Raw genomic sequence first — 15,951 nt, 5'->3', positions numbered from 1 at the left:
CTGCTAGAGAAGCTGAGAAAGCATCTCATAGGCACTGCTCCACAGCAACACCTGGCTAGCATCCTCCAGTTTCTCTCCAGTGCTTCTGTGGCTGTGGTGCTCCTGTGGGAGAAGATGGAAATCCCCTGAATCTTTGCAAGCAGTCAGGCAACAACTGTCAGTTTCAGGGCACACTGTGATGTGGGGTTGAGTACATGCACAAATCACAGTGATGTGAGCGCACGCACAAATCACAGAATGTGTTGAAATGCTGTCAGATCAACAGCCAAAGTCATACTTGATGTGTTGTCAGTAATGACTACTGGGTCTTTTTCAGTAAGTTTCCATTTCTCTGTAGCCACCCTGCAACACTTCTGCCATGTGAACAGCTGTGTGACTCTTGTGGCTCACCCTTGTTTGCAGAACGTAAGCTTGTATTTCCCACTCTGTGTCAATAAAATAAGACTCTCACATGCCTGTGAAATCCACCCCCTGGCAGGTGAATGTGACTCTTTAAGCAGATTCAAGTGCATCCTCCAACTTTGCTCTTGCCTGTATACAACGGGGGAATAGCTTTTTCAGTTAAATATTTTCAGCTGGATATTTCACATTGGTTCCAGGGATGGAAGTAACAAATTACAATTACTCTCATTACTGTAACAAATTTGATTTTTTGTGTACTTACACTTTTTTGAGAATTTTTCAAAAACTTTTACTTTTACTTAAGTATGTTTATTTTGAGGTATATTACTTTGCTACAATTCAAATTGCCTCTGTTACAGAGTAAAAAAAAAAGTCTCCATGAACAACGTGCCACGAAATGATGTGATCTCCTATGCCAAGACAGCACGTCAGTGGCTGTTTTTCAATGTGCATTGTAAGTACATGATCCGTCCCGGATGCCCGATCCGTTCTGCACATGTGGTCAACTAACCCTATCCCTAATCCTATCCCTAACCGTCAGTGCGCCCATGTGCAGAACAGTTCATCCTTCCGTGGACGGATCGTGCACTTACATGTGTTCTTCTCTGTACCTGCGTTCTCATGGACTTGTGACATGTCATCAGTTATGGCCTAAGTACTGTTCCATTTCAAAGTTCACATCTAGCAAAGAACAGATCAAATACCTGGATGTGTTCCTGCTTTATGGTTTTATCAAGGATGCATCAGGAAGTGACTTGTGTGGACTTGGGAGTAAAGTTTCCCAGAATGCATTTCACTCAAATTTCACAAAAATAATGGCAATGGCAGCAGGCGAGCTACCACATAACTGTAAGTTCCATATTATGACTGTTGCTCTGTCACCAAATGTAGTTTTTAAGATTTTTCAGGCGAGAAATTAATGTGACATCTACTAGTGGACTGAGATAGCCAGCTCTAGCCAGGAAGAACACTGCTGTTTCAAATGCAGTTTCAGCGTACTGCATCCTCTTGTATCATAGGGAGTCCAGACTGCCGAGTTGAACTTGTGAGTTGAACTCCAAAGAATGGGAGCATGTACTTGGTGTACTTCTTATTGAGAAACGGCTTTGTACTTGACCGACTCTGTATTGAGAAACGGCTAGTTGCTCATTCCATGCCAGACGGTCAAGATGAATTGTATGGAACCCTGTTTCCACCACATTAAAAAAAAAGTTTGCTTAATTGTGACTTTATTTCTTGCAATTCTGACTTTTTTCTCACAATTCTGACTTTATTTCTCGGAGTGCTGACTTTATTTCTCGCAATTCTGACTTTTTCCCCCCTCACAATTCTGACTTTATTTCTTGTAGTTCCGACTTCATTCCTTGTATTCCTGAGTTCTTCTCTAACAACCAACAAGTAGCTTGAGCAACCGCTTCTGAACCCAGTGAAATTACAGTTATTCCGAAAAACTCTATTTATAGCTCATATATATAGGAGTTGTATGTTTGTATTTTGTGAAAGGCAGGCCTATTAATATATCGCCCAATATATGTGTGAACAAATCAGGTGCATTCCACAAAAATATGTTTTGGAGGAAATTTATTTTCTTATAAATAGTGTGATCTTGCTTCAGACACTACTGTTTCATCACGGACCGCAAGTAGCATTCGCAATCACCACTATCCATGCACAGAGACAACGTTGGGAACCAAAATGCTAATACAGGAGCTAAACTTTAAGAAAAAGTCTCACAGCGGAGGAATGTAAGAGGAACACATCTGCCCTCTGATTGGCAGTCACTCAACTCTGTCACTGCTCATTTGCATAAAGTTGAACGTTGCTGAACTTTCTTTTGTCACCAAGTCATGGTGATTTTGTCACCAGGCGACTTGTCACGCTGTGTCGTCCAGCGACCATTGGAAATGAATGACTTCCTGTCACTTTGTCTCTTGTTGCTACTGCCAGTGTGAGTGCAGGGTTAGAACAGCTACTGTCAAATTCAGCGTTAGCAACCGTAACTAGTAGCAAGAGGCCTGTCAAGCTTTCAGAACAAGCCAAAGTGGTGTGCATATGGAACCTGCAAGTCCAACAGCAGATATCCACAAAGTTTAGAGGAGGGTGTCATATTTTTCGCTTTTCCAAAGCCAGAAACGCTAGAGGGATGTCGGATATGGATTAAATAGCGTGGAAGACTGCTGTGAGTGAAGTCTTCCACTCTGTTTAATCCAGGTTTCCACTGTTATGGATTTTTGATATAGGCAAGGACTTTAAGCAGATGTACTCATGTCACCCTTCTAAACGTTTTTTTCTTCAAGTCACTCAGTCCTCACATTCAGTATTTAGTACTACATACTTGTGTAGGGTTACATATTGTAACAGTTGTACCTCTTTTAGTTATATGGGGCACCAGTGTTTTCCTCATTCTATGTTCTGACTTACACTGAGAAGGGAAATGTTTAAATTGCTTTTGATCCAGTTACCCTTTTTTGAGCCTTTCATTGCTAGTGCTTGTAAAAACTTTAGGCTATTAATGTGGTCACACATTCACATGTTTGATTTTAATTCGGTATACTTTATTTTACATCATGTTTATTTTTTATTTTAGTTTTTAATATTATTTATTTCTTGTTTATTTATTTAATTTAACTTTATTAATGCACTTCATATTTTATATAATTTTTATAATTCCATTTAAAATATTTATGCAATGTTTATTTCATGTTTTCATTTAATTTGTTAATGCACTTTATTTTATAAAGGTGATCTGAAATTAAAAGTAACATGTTATATACATGCTCTTGCCCTATCTGCATTGCCTGAGAAGGGTCCTAGAGCACAATCTTTCTGCACCTCGCCAACCACACAGTTTAAAAAAAAAAAAAGTAACTAACTTTAACTCAAAGTAAATTCAGTAGATTTTTACACAAGCAATTTTACTTTTACTTTAGTACAATTTCACCATAGTAACAGTATTATTCCTCAAGTAAAATAATTTAGTACTCTTCACAGCTTCGACTGGTTCCAGTGTTTGAGGCATTTTGAGGCAAAATCCTATGTTTTTCACCACATTATAAGGACGAAAGCCCCTGTAAATGAACCCAGTGACAGACTTAGTAGTGCTCATAGCCATCATGAGCGTAAAAGGATGCTTACCTTTAGATATCACATTCAGCGTAGGCTGGCTTAAGGTTGTGGTATTAGGTGATTTTCCCAGAAGATCAAAAAAAAGAAATGTATACAATTATACCGTTCAAAAACCTTGAGCAGCTGAGGATAGGGGACATAGATTATTACTTAATACATTCCCTTAAAAATGTTTTGAATGTTGTTGTTGCATGTTATCCTAAAACACACACAAATCATAAACAACAGTTGATTAAATCATGATAAGTTACTGACCCTTCCAAAAGGCCACAGTTGTTTAAGTCAGATAAATTCCCAAGGAGGGGGCCAACACTACTACAAAGAAAAGGAACAGAACAAAATGATAAAGTTTCTATTTTGATCGGTGGTCATTCTTCAGGAACAGTAGGTAAGTAGTGAGGCCTTGATCTACTCTGTAAGAATGGGAGCTGCCGTAGCAATGCGCTGTTATTCTGCACCATATCCGCAATGGATGCACACTCCGCATAAATTACCGTACGTTAGCCAACACGGGCTACTCACAACTAGCAACTGCTTCTGGCTGGACAGAAAAATGTTTTTCGTAGATAATGTTTTCCAAAATCAAAGAGACACCAAAGGAGGCGTTTCATACTCACCTTAAGATGTTGTTATGCAGGCTATTTAAAAAAAGTCAAAAACAGTGGACATGATTCATACCTCTGCCTTCAACGTAGAGGCTGGCCTGTCTCCCTCAAACCTTTACATGTACAAAGTCAGTGTGTAACAGTTATAATGTGCTGTGCCTTTAAGAGCATATTGCCTATTGGTCCTAGCAGCTGCGCCTGCGTAGATTGGTGGGATTGGAGAAAGTTAGTCGGTCTCTCTATTGTGTGGAACAGGTGCAGTGCTCCGCATCTGTCTCTACCAATGCAAACCATAACGCGACAACTTACTATGCCCTTGTGCTTTATTTTCACTAATCTGAAGTGCATGTATGTCCAGGGTAGTGTGCCGTGGAGACCCGGCATGATATGGTTAAAGATGTAATGGGATGTAATATGGATGCAGTGGGATGTAATTAGGATGTTTCTTATTGAAATAGCGGGAGTTCTGTGGGTTTGGAGTTCGGTTTTGACAAAGTTCAACAGTGTTGGAAACTGCTTTTCGTGTCCCCGCAGTGGGATGAAATAAGGACTCTTGTTATTGAATTAGCGATGTAGGTTACATGAATAAGAGGAACATGTAGAAACATTTTCGGTTTCTTTTCACATGCGTAACTGGGAATAGCAGTAAATAAAGCTTAGTAGATAAATAGATAACCTAGAAGGAATTTGGCTCTCTAAATTTTAGATTGCTAGAACAGTCTCCCTCTCTCTCTCTCTCTCTTTCTCTGTAGATATATGTAGAGCAGTCTAATTTTTCTTGCAGTGAATATCAAGGATATCTTACATACCTTACTTGAGAGAACATTTTTCCACAATAAATGATTAAACAAAGGACAGTGTCTACATCACAATGGTGGATTTCCAATGAATGTGTTTCCAACTAACTGTGTACAGTGGTCACTAAAGGCACTAAACCAATGATTCAGTCAAAGTCTTTACTCAGACTTTTGGCAGCCACAACTTTCTACTACCAAATGTCCTCTCTCACACAAGCCATGTCCCTGAGAGATCTTGTGGGAACATGCCAGATGTAAATACACCAGATAAGTTTTATTTTCCATGTAGCACTTTTGTCACTGTAACAGATGAGTGGTCTAAAACACACAAAAGATAAGAAAGTGTCTGTTTTGTTGGAATTACAGTGTTTTCTAGTTGATGCATGAATTGAAATATTTGAAGACAGTTCTTAAGTGTTTGTGTTGGAACTGTACATATGTGCATATTTATTTTAAATATGAGAGCTGCACAAGTAAGGGAATGATGTTACAATGTAGTAAACTAACCTTGTAAAAAGCATCACATTTAGTTTTGCTCAAGTTTCGCCTTCATAATCTGCACAAGACATTTCATGAAAGAAATATGTTATAAAAATATGTCTTTGATAATATTATTGAAGTTAATTACAATGTGAAGTTTGGAAATAGCTCTTCAGCACACCAATATGTGCTGTATAACTATATAACATATAACATATTATGTCCTGGGTTGCTTTCCAAATGATGATGATGATGATGATGATTATTATTATTATTATTATTATTGTTGTTGTTGTTGTTGTTATTGCTGTTGTTGTTCTTCTTGTTGTTCTTAAATTTGGTACACTCTGGTACTCTTAGTTATGTTTTCAACAATTTTACAGTCTGTTTGTTTCAGTGGAGTGTTTTCACATTTATGTATGTTTGTATGCTTATCTAAGGGCTATTTTCCTAGAGTTCTAAAGTCAAAATGTAACTTAATCCAAGTTAGTCTTTATCACTGTCTGGGGAACTGAAATAAAAATGTTATCGCTGTCAACTCATCTTATCATTTCATATGTTTGCTTTTATTTGTCAGAACTGTAGAAGTAGACCACAGAATTACACTGTGAAGAAAGAAATTTGCTGTTGTTATACAGTAATGAAAGTCAGTTTATGAATCAGTTGGCAAAATTCACCTTTTTCTCAGTAAATGTTACATTTTATCTGACAGATAAGGTAAAGTAAAGATTACATATATCCTCCAGTGCATGGCCTTTCATGGCCATCTGTGTATTCCCGAGTAAGCTTAATAATTAATCATCAAATTTATTGATATATAAAGTTCCTGATATGTCAAAAAGGTATAAAAGAAAGGCTTAGGTCACATTTCAGTGCTCAGGATCCAAAAAGTCCACAAACATGAAGTCTCTTATTCTCCTCGCTCTTTTCTCTGTGGCATGTATGTCCTCTTTTTTCTTTTGAATGTTCAAGAAACTATATGTATGTCATTACATACACAATTCTGACCGTAATGTATTCAGTTACCATGTAAATTAGCAGACATTTCATCTTTGGTCAGAATAAGACCTATAATTCTGTGGCACCAACTCATTACTCTGCCCTCCCACAGTTGCCGCCCCTCTGGATGAAGACGACAAGATCGTCGGAGGGTATGAGTGCAGGAAGAATGGCGTACCCTACCAGGTGTCCCTGAACTCTGGGTACCACTTCTGCGGTGGTTCCCTGATCAGCAACCTGTGGGTGGTGTCTGCTGCTCACTGCTACAAGTCGTAAGTACAAATCCATGTCAAAAATAAATGAAAAAGGAGGTTCTATGCAAATGATGTCTGTTCATGTATATGTAAACTATTTTGTATTAAGTTACTTTGATTCTGCAAAAACCAATACTGCAATATTAAAAACGAGAATTTAGAAATAACCAATAACACATTTGTGTAACTGAAGTGGGTTTCTTCATGGAGACCAATTTTGGATTTCTGATCAGCTTAAGATTATTCACATCGTGCATGATGACAGTTTATTATCAAATATTAGAATGTATTTCCGAAGTCAACTGACAAACGACCCAACAAATATTACTTTTCTGTAAACAGCCGTATCCAGGTGCGTCTGGGTGAGCACAACATTGCTGTCAGTGAGGGCACCGAGCAGTTCATTGACTCTTCCAAGGTCATCAGACATCCCAGCTACAACAGCTACACCCTGGACAATGACATCATGCTGATCAAGCTCAGCCGCGCTGCCTCCCTGAACAGCTACGTGTCAACTGTGTCTCTGCCTAGCAGCTGTGCCGGTGCTGGTACCTGGTGTCTGATCTCTGGATGGGGCAACACCCTTAGCAGTGGCAGTAAGTACCATCTTCTCTAGTGTTTTACCCTGAAAAGGGAAATTGTTTTTGTTTTTTCCCTACCATGTAGAATACTATGCAGAATTACCTCAGAACATTTAGTAAGTGTAATGTTACTGAGTGTTGTGTACTTTTCTCCTTTAAAGCATACTACCCCGACCGTCTGATGTGCCTGGATGCTCCCATCCTCAGCGACACCACCTGCCGTAACTCCTACCCTGGTGAGATCACCAACAACATGTTCTGTGCTGGCTTCGTGGAGGGAGGCAAGGACTCTTGCCAGGTAATAAGAGCGCATAAATTAAAGCACACTCATTCTTCTACATTGAAGCTGACTGTTTGGAAACAAGGTCTCTGACCCTCTACCTCTCTCTTTCACTCTCAGGGTGACTCTGGTGGCCCTGTTGTGTGCAATGGTCAGCTGCAGGGTGTTGTGTCCTGGGGATACGGCTGTGCCCAGAAGAACCGCCCTGGTGTCTATGCCAAGGTCTGCAACTACAACACCTGGATCAGGAACACCATGAACTCCAACTAGATCCTGGGCTGGCTCGCAGATACTATACTATAGGAATGTGCAGAGAGCCCAGTATTTGTATCTGTATTTTCTGTAATTGTCAAGGCAGCAAAATTATTTGCATTTGTATTTGTATTCCAATAAAAGTGGAAATATGCATAACAATCCTGTATTTGTTTTTATTACACTTCTAATTTTAGGATATTTTGTCACTTGTCATATGACCACTGCATATTCTCATTGTAGGAACGACTGAATCGACACATAACTATGGGTCTTCAGGTCTGAGTTTTTTGTTCATTATTCACATGGTTACGGCAGTAATATGACCATGCTATTATTACTGGTGAGGAGAGCTTGCTAATGTTAGCTGGTCAACCAGAGCATTTTCATAGCTAGCTGTGTGTAATGTGGATGCTGAATGGACTTTTAATTTGCCTATCCGTTAGAACGAGTTCATACACTACAGGTCTTCAATGACCAGGTAGGCTAAAGTGAATAGCTATCATACAATGATACACTGCGTGAAAAGAGGTGTATCCGGACTGGAGTACTCCTGTATATTCCCGGATACTCCACAGATAATCAGCTGTATCCGGCAGTTTGCAGGTCTGTTACGCGGCATGGAATACTCCTGAATATATACCAGGTTTGGGGGTCTGCCTAGAGCCCTTAGTTGCCATGGTGAATAATCCCTTGGGGGTGCTTGCAAGGGAACATTTGCACTTTACACCTTGGGCCACCAGGTACCCTGCAATTGGTCAAAAGTCTTACTTTGGATTGGTCGAGCAATGTTTTGCCCCTCCTCTAAAACCCTTCCCCAGTGGTCCATTGTGTGTCCCCAGACATGATTTCATATGGTTTATATTATTATTATTATTATTACTATTATTATTATTATTATTATTGGTGGTGTTGTTTGATTTTCATAGGTAGATTGTATAGATAGTGGTCGATGTCTGCGCCTACTTCCTGGATGTGGCGCCTTCCCTTGGCTGGCTGACTGACTTTGTGCCCTGCTGTCCCTGGCCCTGCTGTCCCCGCGTGGCCCTGCTCCTCCTGCACCCTCCACAGCCACTAGTCTTGCAACATTCACGCTTCTATAAAATTATTTTCCTTATTTCATTTGTTAAGTGCCGATACTCCAATAATGCTCTCCTTCCCTCTCTCATCTCCTGCATGGCTGTGGCTCATCTGTTCGAGCATGAGTGTCTGGCTTGAATGTGGCTACTTTCTTCTTAGGTGTGCCCCTCCCTCCCCCCCTGTCATCTCTCTCATCGTCATCCCGATGGTTGCTGTGGCTTCCTGTGCTGCTGTGGCTGTGTCGTCCACCCCAACTGAGCCCCATGCTGTCTTGTCATTCTTTATACTGTCTACTAGTTGTGTTTTCATTGTCATTATCACTGTGCTGTTTGTAATTTGCCCACTGGGTTGGCACCTTTTGCACACCTGGCTGGCCTAGAAGGGGTCTCGTCTCTCTGTGATCCTTCTCAATATTTCTCCTATTTTTTCCTAGCATCTGGGTTTTTTTTTAGTTTTTTCTTGCCCGCTATGAGGATCAAGTCAGGGGGTGCCACCCTGCTCTGTTTGTTGTAATCCTGTGGACATGTAAAGCCCTTGAGACTGTAAACAGTGATATTGGGCTTTAAATAAACTTAAACTTGAAACTAGATAGTCCGGCAAACAAAAATGAATTAAACAAATTTTATTAAAAATAAAGGAAATACAGTATAATATAAATTATAAGGCATAGAAATTGACAATTATATATATATATCAATGTACAACATATAACAGAATAGAATACATTAGAACAGAATATACTGTAATATCATAGTATATAATATAAATGCTTTTTGGGAACATAAATGAAACTCTAAATGTTGAGCACTCCCAAGAACAACCCAGCTTCCGTGGTCTCCATTGTGAATCTATCCGCACCAACTCGTGCATGGTGATTCACATATTTTTGGTCTTTGTCCAGTCTATTCTGTAGCACCCCACACAGTGCAGACAGCTCTGTGCTAGGCAGGAGGACCCACGCTGGTCTTCCATCCAAGATGGTGCCCTCTTCTTCAGAAATTACATCTACTGATGCGGTCCTCCATATGGCAGCCTCTTCCTCAGTTTAAAGAACACTAGCTCTAGCCTTGTGCAGCTGCAAAACACTGTGAAAACAGAAATTTGATAACTGAAAATAGCAAATGGAGAAAAAGTCTAAGAACTACTGGGGAAATGATGTTTTGACTTACTCTTCTCCTCCTTTGCCTCGTTCAGTGGCGATCTTGCCCCCCCTCTTTGTTCTCTAGATTCCCTTCTTGGTTCATCCTGTAACTCTTTCAAATAGTCTCAGTAGGTCTTGCAGGATGCTAGAGAGAGAGAGAAAAAAAATGGAGACAGGAAGATTGATTAAAAGTTTGTTAAGAAATCCAGGCACTGCTATGAAACAATCGCGATGATATAGCCTACCAACAAAACACGTTGTCTTACCTTGTCTGTGGATCATATCTGTGCGTGTTGTTTTCAGCATTATGCATTCTCCGCACAGCTTCCTGCAGAAGCAAAAGAGTTAAATGCAACCACATTAAGGGATGAAGCAGATAAAGAAATGCGAACGTAGCAGAATGTGCGGCAGTCAAAGACAAAAGCCAGAAGGCTACAGAAATAAACTTACCGAAACACAGTTATTTCCCGCTCGTCTTCTTTTTTGGGCAGACTCCTCTTGCGCCTCTTTGATGGGACTCCATCCTGTCCAACCGCCGAATAACATTCTCCATGAACGTTTATTGCTGTTCAGACATCTTCTTCAAAAAATGCATTTAACGGGGACACCAGTTGTTTGTTTTCATTCGGACTCCGCGTTGGAAAAATTGGATATTCCCGGCGCACGAGTAGCCTCTCCACTCCGCTGTCCGTTCGAAAACGCAAGTGTTCTTTTGCAAGTCATCTTCAAAATGCGCACTATCAACAGAATACGGAGTACAAATTCTGTAATCATTCAGTGACTTGCTTCTCCTACATACAGGTAACCCCTTCCCCAAAGCAAATTTCGCGCTGCAGTTGCACACAATGCTATTGGTTACTGTCACGCTACGCCACGCACGCACAGAAAACTGACTGGACAGGACTAAACCTTAGATTCTGAGTGGGTGGTTTGAAAATGGGGCGCGTCCTCGTACTGAGGAGAAACATTTCAAACAAACAACAACAACAACAACAAAAACTCCTGTACCCTGTAAACTTAAAAAAAAAAAAAACAACAACTCCTGTACCCTTTGTCCCGCATCCCTCATATTGAGATAATGTCCCGCATTTTCGCTGGTCGTTTGGTTTTTAACTGTCAGAAATAAAAATAAATGGATCCATTATTTTACCCGCCCGGCACATGAGCCGCTTATGCCATTGCGGCATAGTTTCTAATCTATTTAATAGCGCTGTGTCAAAAGCAGTAAAAATGCAACATAGCCGAGTTTTTTTTAAAAGCCTTGCTTTCACCCAATGGCTGAGAGGAGAGCATTGAGGGTGGTCATCAAGAGGCTGTGGCGGCCGTCAATCAAACTGTGTAGTAAAACTTTACAGAAATGAAGGTAAACGCTGTCAGCCGACATCATGGTCAAAAAGAAAGGAAAAAGTTCTTTTATCCCTTCTGACCATGCTACTCATCCAATAGAGATTTTGGCTTGACATAAAGATTTGCATTGAATTTGTTTTATTTTATGTAATATTTTATTCTGGGCCTTATTTATTCTTATAGTTGGATTTGGTCAGGGGTTTAACTTGAAAGACTTGAGCTGTATGATGCCTGCTGCTTTGCTTAAGTACAGTTGCCTTTGATGGGCCTGCAATGGCTAATGCATGTTGGATGTCTATCAATACAAGTGTATACAAGTGTTTCTTATTCAGTTAGACTGACATTATATCTAAGTTTTATGTTATCTCTCAGCGTTGGTAACATGTCCCACATTGTCCCACACAAACTTACTACTTGTCCCCTATTTGGTCTGTTTGCATCTGGTTACCCTATACCTTTGACCCAAAGTAAAGGACAGTTGCATAACCATCAAATATGTAATTAATGAACCTCTCATTTAGACTTTCTTTTTAAATTATGTTTTCAGTGTGTTTTTGTCCATCTTAATTTAGCAGCTCGACAGTGCAATGACATTAAAGGCTATGTGGACCTACCACTGCTGTATTATACACCATGCAACACCTAACAAGTTTTTGTGGTTATCAAAATATAGCCTAAATATTACATATAGGCTAACTGATAGAAAGTTACAGCGAGGAAGGGGGGCAGGCTTCTGTACCCAGTCCCACCCAGACCACTGACTGTTATTAGCATTTGAAAGGCCAAGCCATCAGCTAACGACTGTGGTCACGCAGATGCCTGAAAACCTCCGTCTAACAGCTGTATTTGGACATTTAGGGGAGTTTTCAGGTCCGCATAACAAAGTTCTGTGGGCATCTGAATACCTGCTGTTTGCCGGAGGTTTACTTTGTCCGGATATTTCCGAATACACCAATTTTCACGCAGTGATATTTTTTATTGATAGGCGCAGCACTCTCGTATGGGCAGTTGAACATATTGTACATAGAGCTCCTTGGATACTTTTATATATTTTTTATTGTTTTCCTTTATTTCTACTTTCTAATACCTTGTGTTTATTTGATAAATGTTAAGAGTGGAAGGCAAAGTAAGAATTTCATTGTAAACCTGTCTTAACTGTGCATATGAAAATAATCGACTGACATTTCTGACATTTGAATTGAAGTAATCAGTGGTGATTCCATATGTGGCGGGAGTGTTGGAACAGTTGAGAAGCATACTTGTCAAACACTGCGTCTCAGTTGCTTTCAAGCCCCAAAACACGCCGCACCAGAAATTGGTCCACCCCAAGGATCGGGTCCCACGGCACAAACAGAGCAATATAGCGTATACTGTTAAGTGCTGGGAGGACTGCTGTGAATTGTACATTGGGGAAACCAAACAGACTCTGGCAAAGCAGATGACACAACACAGAAGAGCTACCTTGTCAGGCCAAGACTCTGTGGTCTACACCCATCTACAGGCCAGTGGCCACTTGTTCAAGGATGAAGATGTGCAGACAAATTCATGACGAGGGGGCCAACACTTCTATAAAGAAAAGGAACAGGATATAAAAAATGATAAAGTTTCTCTTTAGATCAGTGGTCGCTCTTCAGGAACAGTAGGTAAGTAGTGATGCCTTGATCTACTCTGTAAGAATGAAAGCTGCCATAGCAATGCAATGTTATTCTGCACCATATCCGCAATGGATGCGCACTCCGCATAAATTACCGTACGTTAGTCAACATGGGATACTCACAATTAGCAACTGCTTCTGGCTGGACAGAAAAATGTTTTTCGTAGATAATGTTTTCCAAAATCAAAGAGACACCAAAGGAGGCATTTCATACTCACCTTAAGATGTTGTTATGTAGGCTATTTAAAAAAAAGTCAAAAACAGTGGACATGATTCATACCTCTGCCTTCAACATAGAGGCTGGCCTGTCTCCCTCAAACCTTTACATGAACAGAGACAGTGTGTAACGGTTAAAATGTGCTGTGCCTTTAAGAGCACATTACCTATTAGTCCTAGCAGATATGCCTGCGTATATTGATGGAACTGGAGAAAGTTCGTCAGTCTCTTTCTTGTGTGGAACGAGTGCAGTGCTCCCTATCTGTTCCTACCAATGCAAACCATAACGCAGTGCTTGTGGTGCTTGTGGAAGTGGAAGGGCATCCAGGCCCTCATTGACACAAGCCTCCACTTTAGTCCTGTGGAGAGAGTCAGCAGTGCTAAGTTCTCTGGAGTGCACATCACAGAGGGCCTCTTCTGGTCCTCACATGTCACTGCACTCTCCAAGAAGGCCCAGCTGCGTCTCCACTTCCTGCAGTGCCTGAAGAGGTCGAGTCTCCCCCTACTCATCCTCACCTCATTCCACAGAGGCACGATAGAGAGCATTCTGACCAGCTGTATCACTGTCTGGCCTGGGAACTGCAAGGCCTCCGACCGCAGGTCCCTACAGCAGATAGTCAGCTGGAGGACAGCTGGAAAGATCACAGAAACTGCTCTCCCATCCATCCAGGCCATCTACACTGCATGGTGCACCCTCAGCATCGTGAAGGACCTTCCCACCCTTACCACATCCACTTCACCCTCCTACCCTCTGACAGGAGGTACCTCCACCAGACTCTGCCTCCACCAGACTAACAGTTTCACTCCTCAGGCTGCGAGGTTCCTCAACAGTCTGAACACTCAGAACTTCCACACAATGACTTTCTGACCTTCTTCCTTTTGCACAATAAACTGCACTGTTATCCCAAACAACTCACCTACCTGCACAACTGTTTGCTGATAGTAACTCACTGTCTGTGTCAGGTGTGCTTGTTATGTCTATGTTTGTGAAAATAATGTTTAATGTGTACAGTAGCATTTGTTGTACAGTGTGTATGTACAGGGTTTTTATATATTTTCTATATTGTTCACCATATTGTATTGCAGTTTTATACTGTATTGCATTGTAGTGTATTGTATATTGCATGTTGTACAGGGTTTTACTCAGTACTTTTTGTTTTTAATACTTAGTACTTTTTGTTTTTGTTTTCAATATTTATTGTGAGTTATTTATTTGTTTTTTGTGGCACTGTGGTCCTTGTGGAATGCAATCTTGTTCCCTTGTATGTGTGAGTCACGCATATGTGGAAATGGCAATAAAATTAGTAGATAAATAGATAACATCGAAGGGATTTGTCTCTCTCTCTCTCTCTCTCTCTCCCTATATATATATATATATATATATATATATATATGTGTGTGTGTGTGTGTGTGTGTGTGTGTGTATGTATGTATATATATATATATATATATATATATATCAGTGAATATCAAGGATATCTTACATACCTTACTTGAGAGATCTTTTTCCACAATAAATGATTAAACAAAGGACAGTGTCTTTACATCACAATGGTGGATTTCCAATGAATGTGTTTCTAATTAATTGTGTGCATTGGTTGCTAAAGGCAGTAAACCAATGATTCAATCAAAGTCTTTAATCAGACTTTTGGCAGCCAAAACTTTCTGCTACCAAATGTCTTCTCTCACACAAGCCATGTCCTTGAGAGATCTTCTGGGAACATACCAGATGTAAATACACCAGATAAGTTTTATTTTCCATGTAGCATTTTTGTAACTTTAACAGATGACTGGTCTAAAACACACAAAAGATAAGAAAGTGTCTATTTTGTTGGAATTACAGTGTTTTCTAGTTGATGCATGAATTGAAATATTTGAAGACAGTTCTCAAGTGATTGTGTTGGAACTGTACATATGTGCATATTTATTTTAAATATGAGAGCTGCACAAGTAAGGGAATGATGTTATAATGGAGTAAACTAACCTAGTAAAAAGCATCACATTTAGTTCCGCTAAAGTTGTGCCTTCATAATCTGCACAAGACACTTTAGAAAAGAAATATTTTACAAAAATATATCTTCGATAATATTTTTGGAGTTAATTACAATGTGGAATTTGGAAATATTCCAGCTCTTCAGCACACCACATATAACATATTATGTCCTGGGATATTTTCCAAATGTTCATAATAATAATAACTCTTCTTCTTATACACTCTGGTATTCTTAATTATGTTTACAACAATTTTACAGTCTGTTTGTGTCTGTGGAGTGTTTTCACATTTAGGTATGTTTGTATGCTTATCTAAGGGCTATTTTCCTAGAGTTCAAAAGTCTAAATGTAACTTAATCCAAGTTAGTCTTGATCACTGTCTGGGAAACTGAAATAAAAATGTTATCATTTCATATGTTTGCTTTTATTTGTCAGAACTGTAGAAGTAGACCACAGAATTACACTGTGAAGAAAGAAATTTGCTGTTGTTATACAGTAATGAAAGTCAGTTTATGAATCAGTTGGCAAAATTCACCTTTTTCTTAGCAAATGTTACATTTTATCTGACAGATAAGGTAAAGTAAAGATTACATATATCCTCCAGTGCATGGCCTTTCACGGCCATCTGTGTATTCCCAAGTAAGCTTAATAATTAATCACCAAATTTATTGATAGATAAAGTTCCTGATATGTCAAAAAGGTATAAAAGAAAGGCTTAGGTCACATTTCAGTGCTCAGGATCCAA

The 15,951-nt window shown here is 39.8% G+C and overlaps 1 protein-coding gene across 2 annotated transcripts; it reads left to right on the top strand.

The window, feature by feature from the left end:
- Positions 1-6,310: 6,310 nt before the first annotated feature.
- Positions 6,311-7,864, top strand: LOC115820271 (trypsin-3-like). 2 transcript variants are annotated; one of them, XM_030783783.1, is made up of 5 exons: positions 6,311-6,350; positions 6,522-6,681; positions 7,006-7,256; positions 7,406-7,542; positions 7,645-7,864. In XM_030783783.1, the coding sequence occupies exons 1-5, from the start codon at positions 6,311-6,313 to the stop codon at positions 7,792-7,794; spliced, it is 738 nt and encodes a 245-aa protein (XP_030639643.1). In that variant the 3' UTR covers positions 7,795-7,864. The 2 variants fall into 2 exon arrangements, with proteins under 2 accessions (XP_030639643.1, XP_030639642.1); XM_030783782.1 differs by having other exon boundaries at positions 7,006-7,259.
- Positions 7,865-15,951: the final 8,087 nt, after the last annotated feature.

Source organism: Chanos chanos, chromosome 9, assembly GCF_902362185.1.
Source record: "Chanos chanos chromosome 9, fChaCha1.1, whole genome shotgun sequence".
NCBI classification, from domain to species: domain Eukaryota; kingdom Metazoa; phylum Chordata; class Actinopteri; order Gonorynchiformes; family Chanidae; genus Chanos; species Chanos chanos.
This window is presented reverse-complemented; position numbering and strand designations above follow the sequence as displayed.

Bases quoted from the DNA above. Each gene is read 5' to 3' on its own strand.
- LOC115820271 (XM_030783782.1), top strand. From the start codon at position 6,311: ATGAAGTCTCTTATTCTCCTCGCTCTTTTCTCTGTGGCAT. The intron at 6,351-6,521 runs GTATGTCCTCTT...GCCCTCCCACAG, and splicing joins CGCTCTTTTCTCTGTGGCAT to TTGCCGCCCCTCTGGATGAA. The intron at 6,682-7,005 runs GTAAGTACAAAT...TTCTGTAAACAG, and splicing joins GCTGCTCACTGCTACAAGTC to CCGTATCCAGGTGCGTCTGG.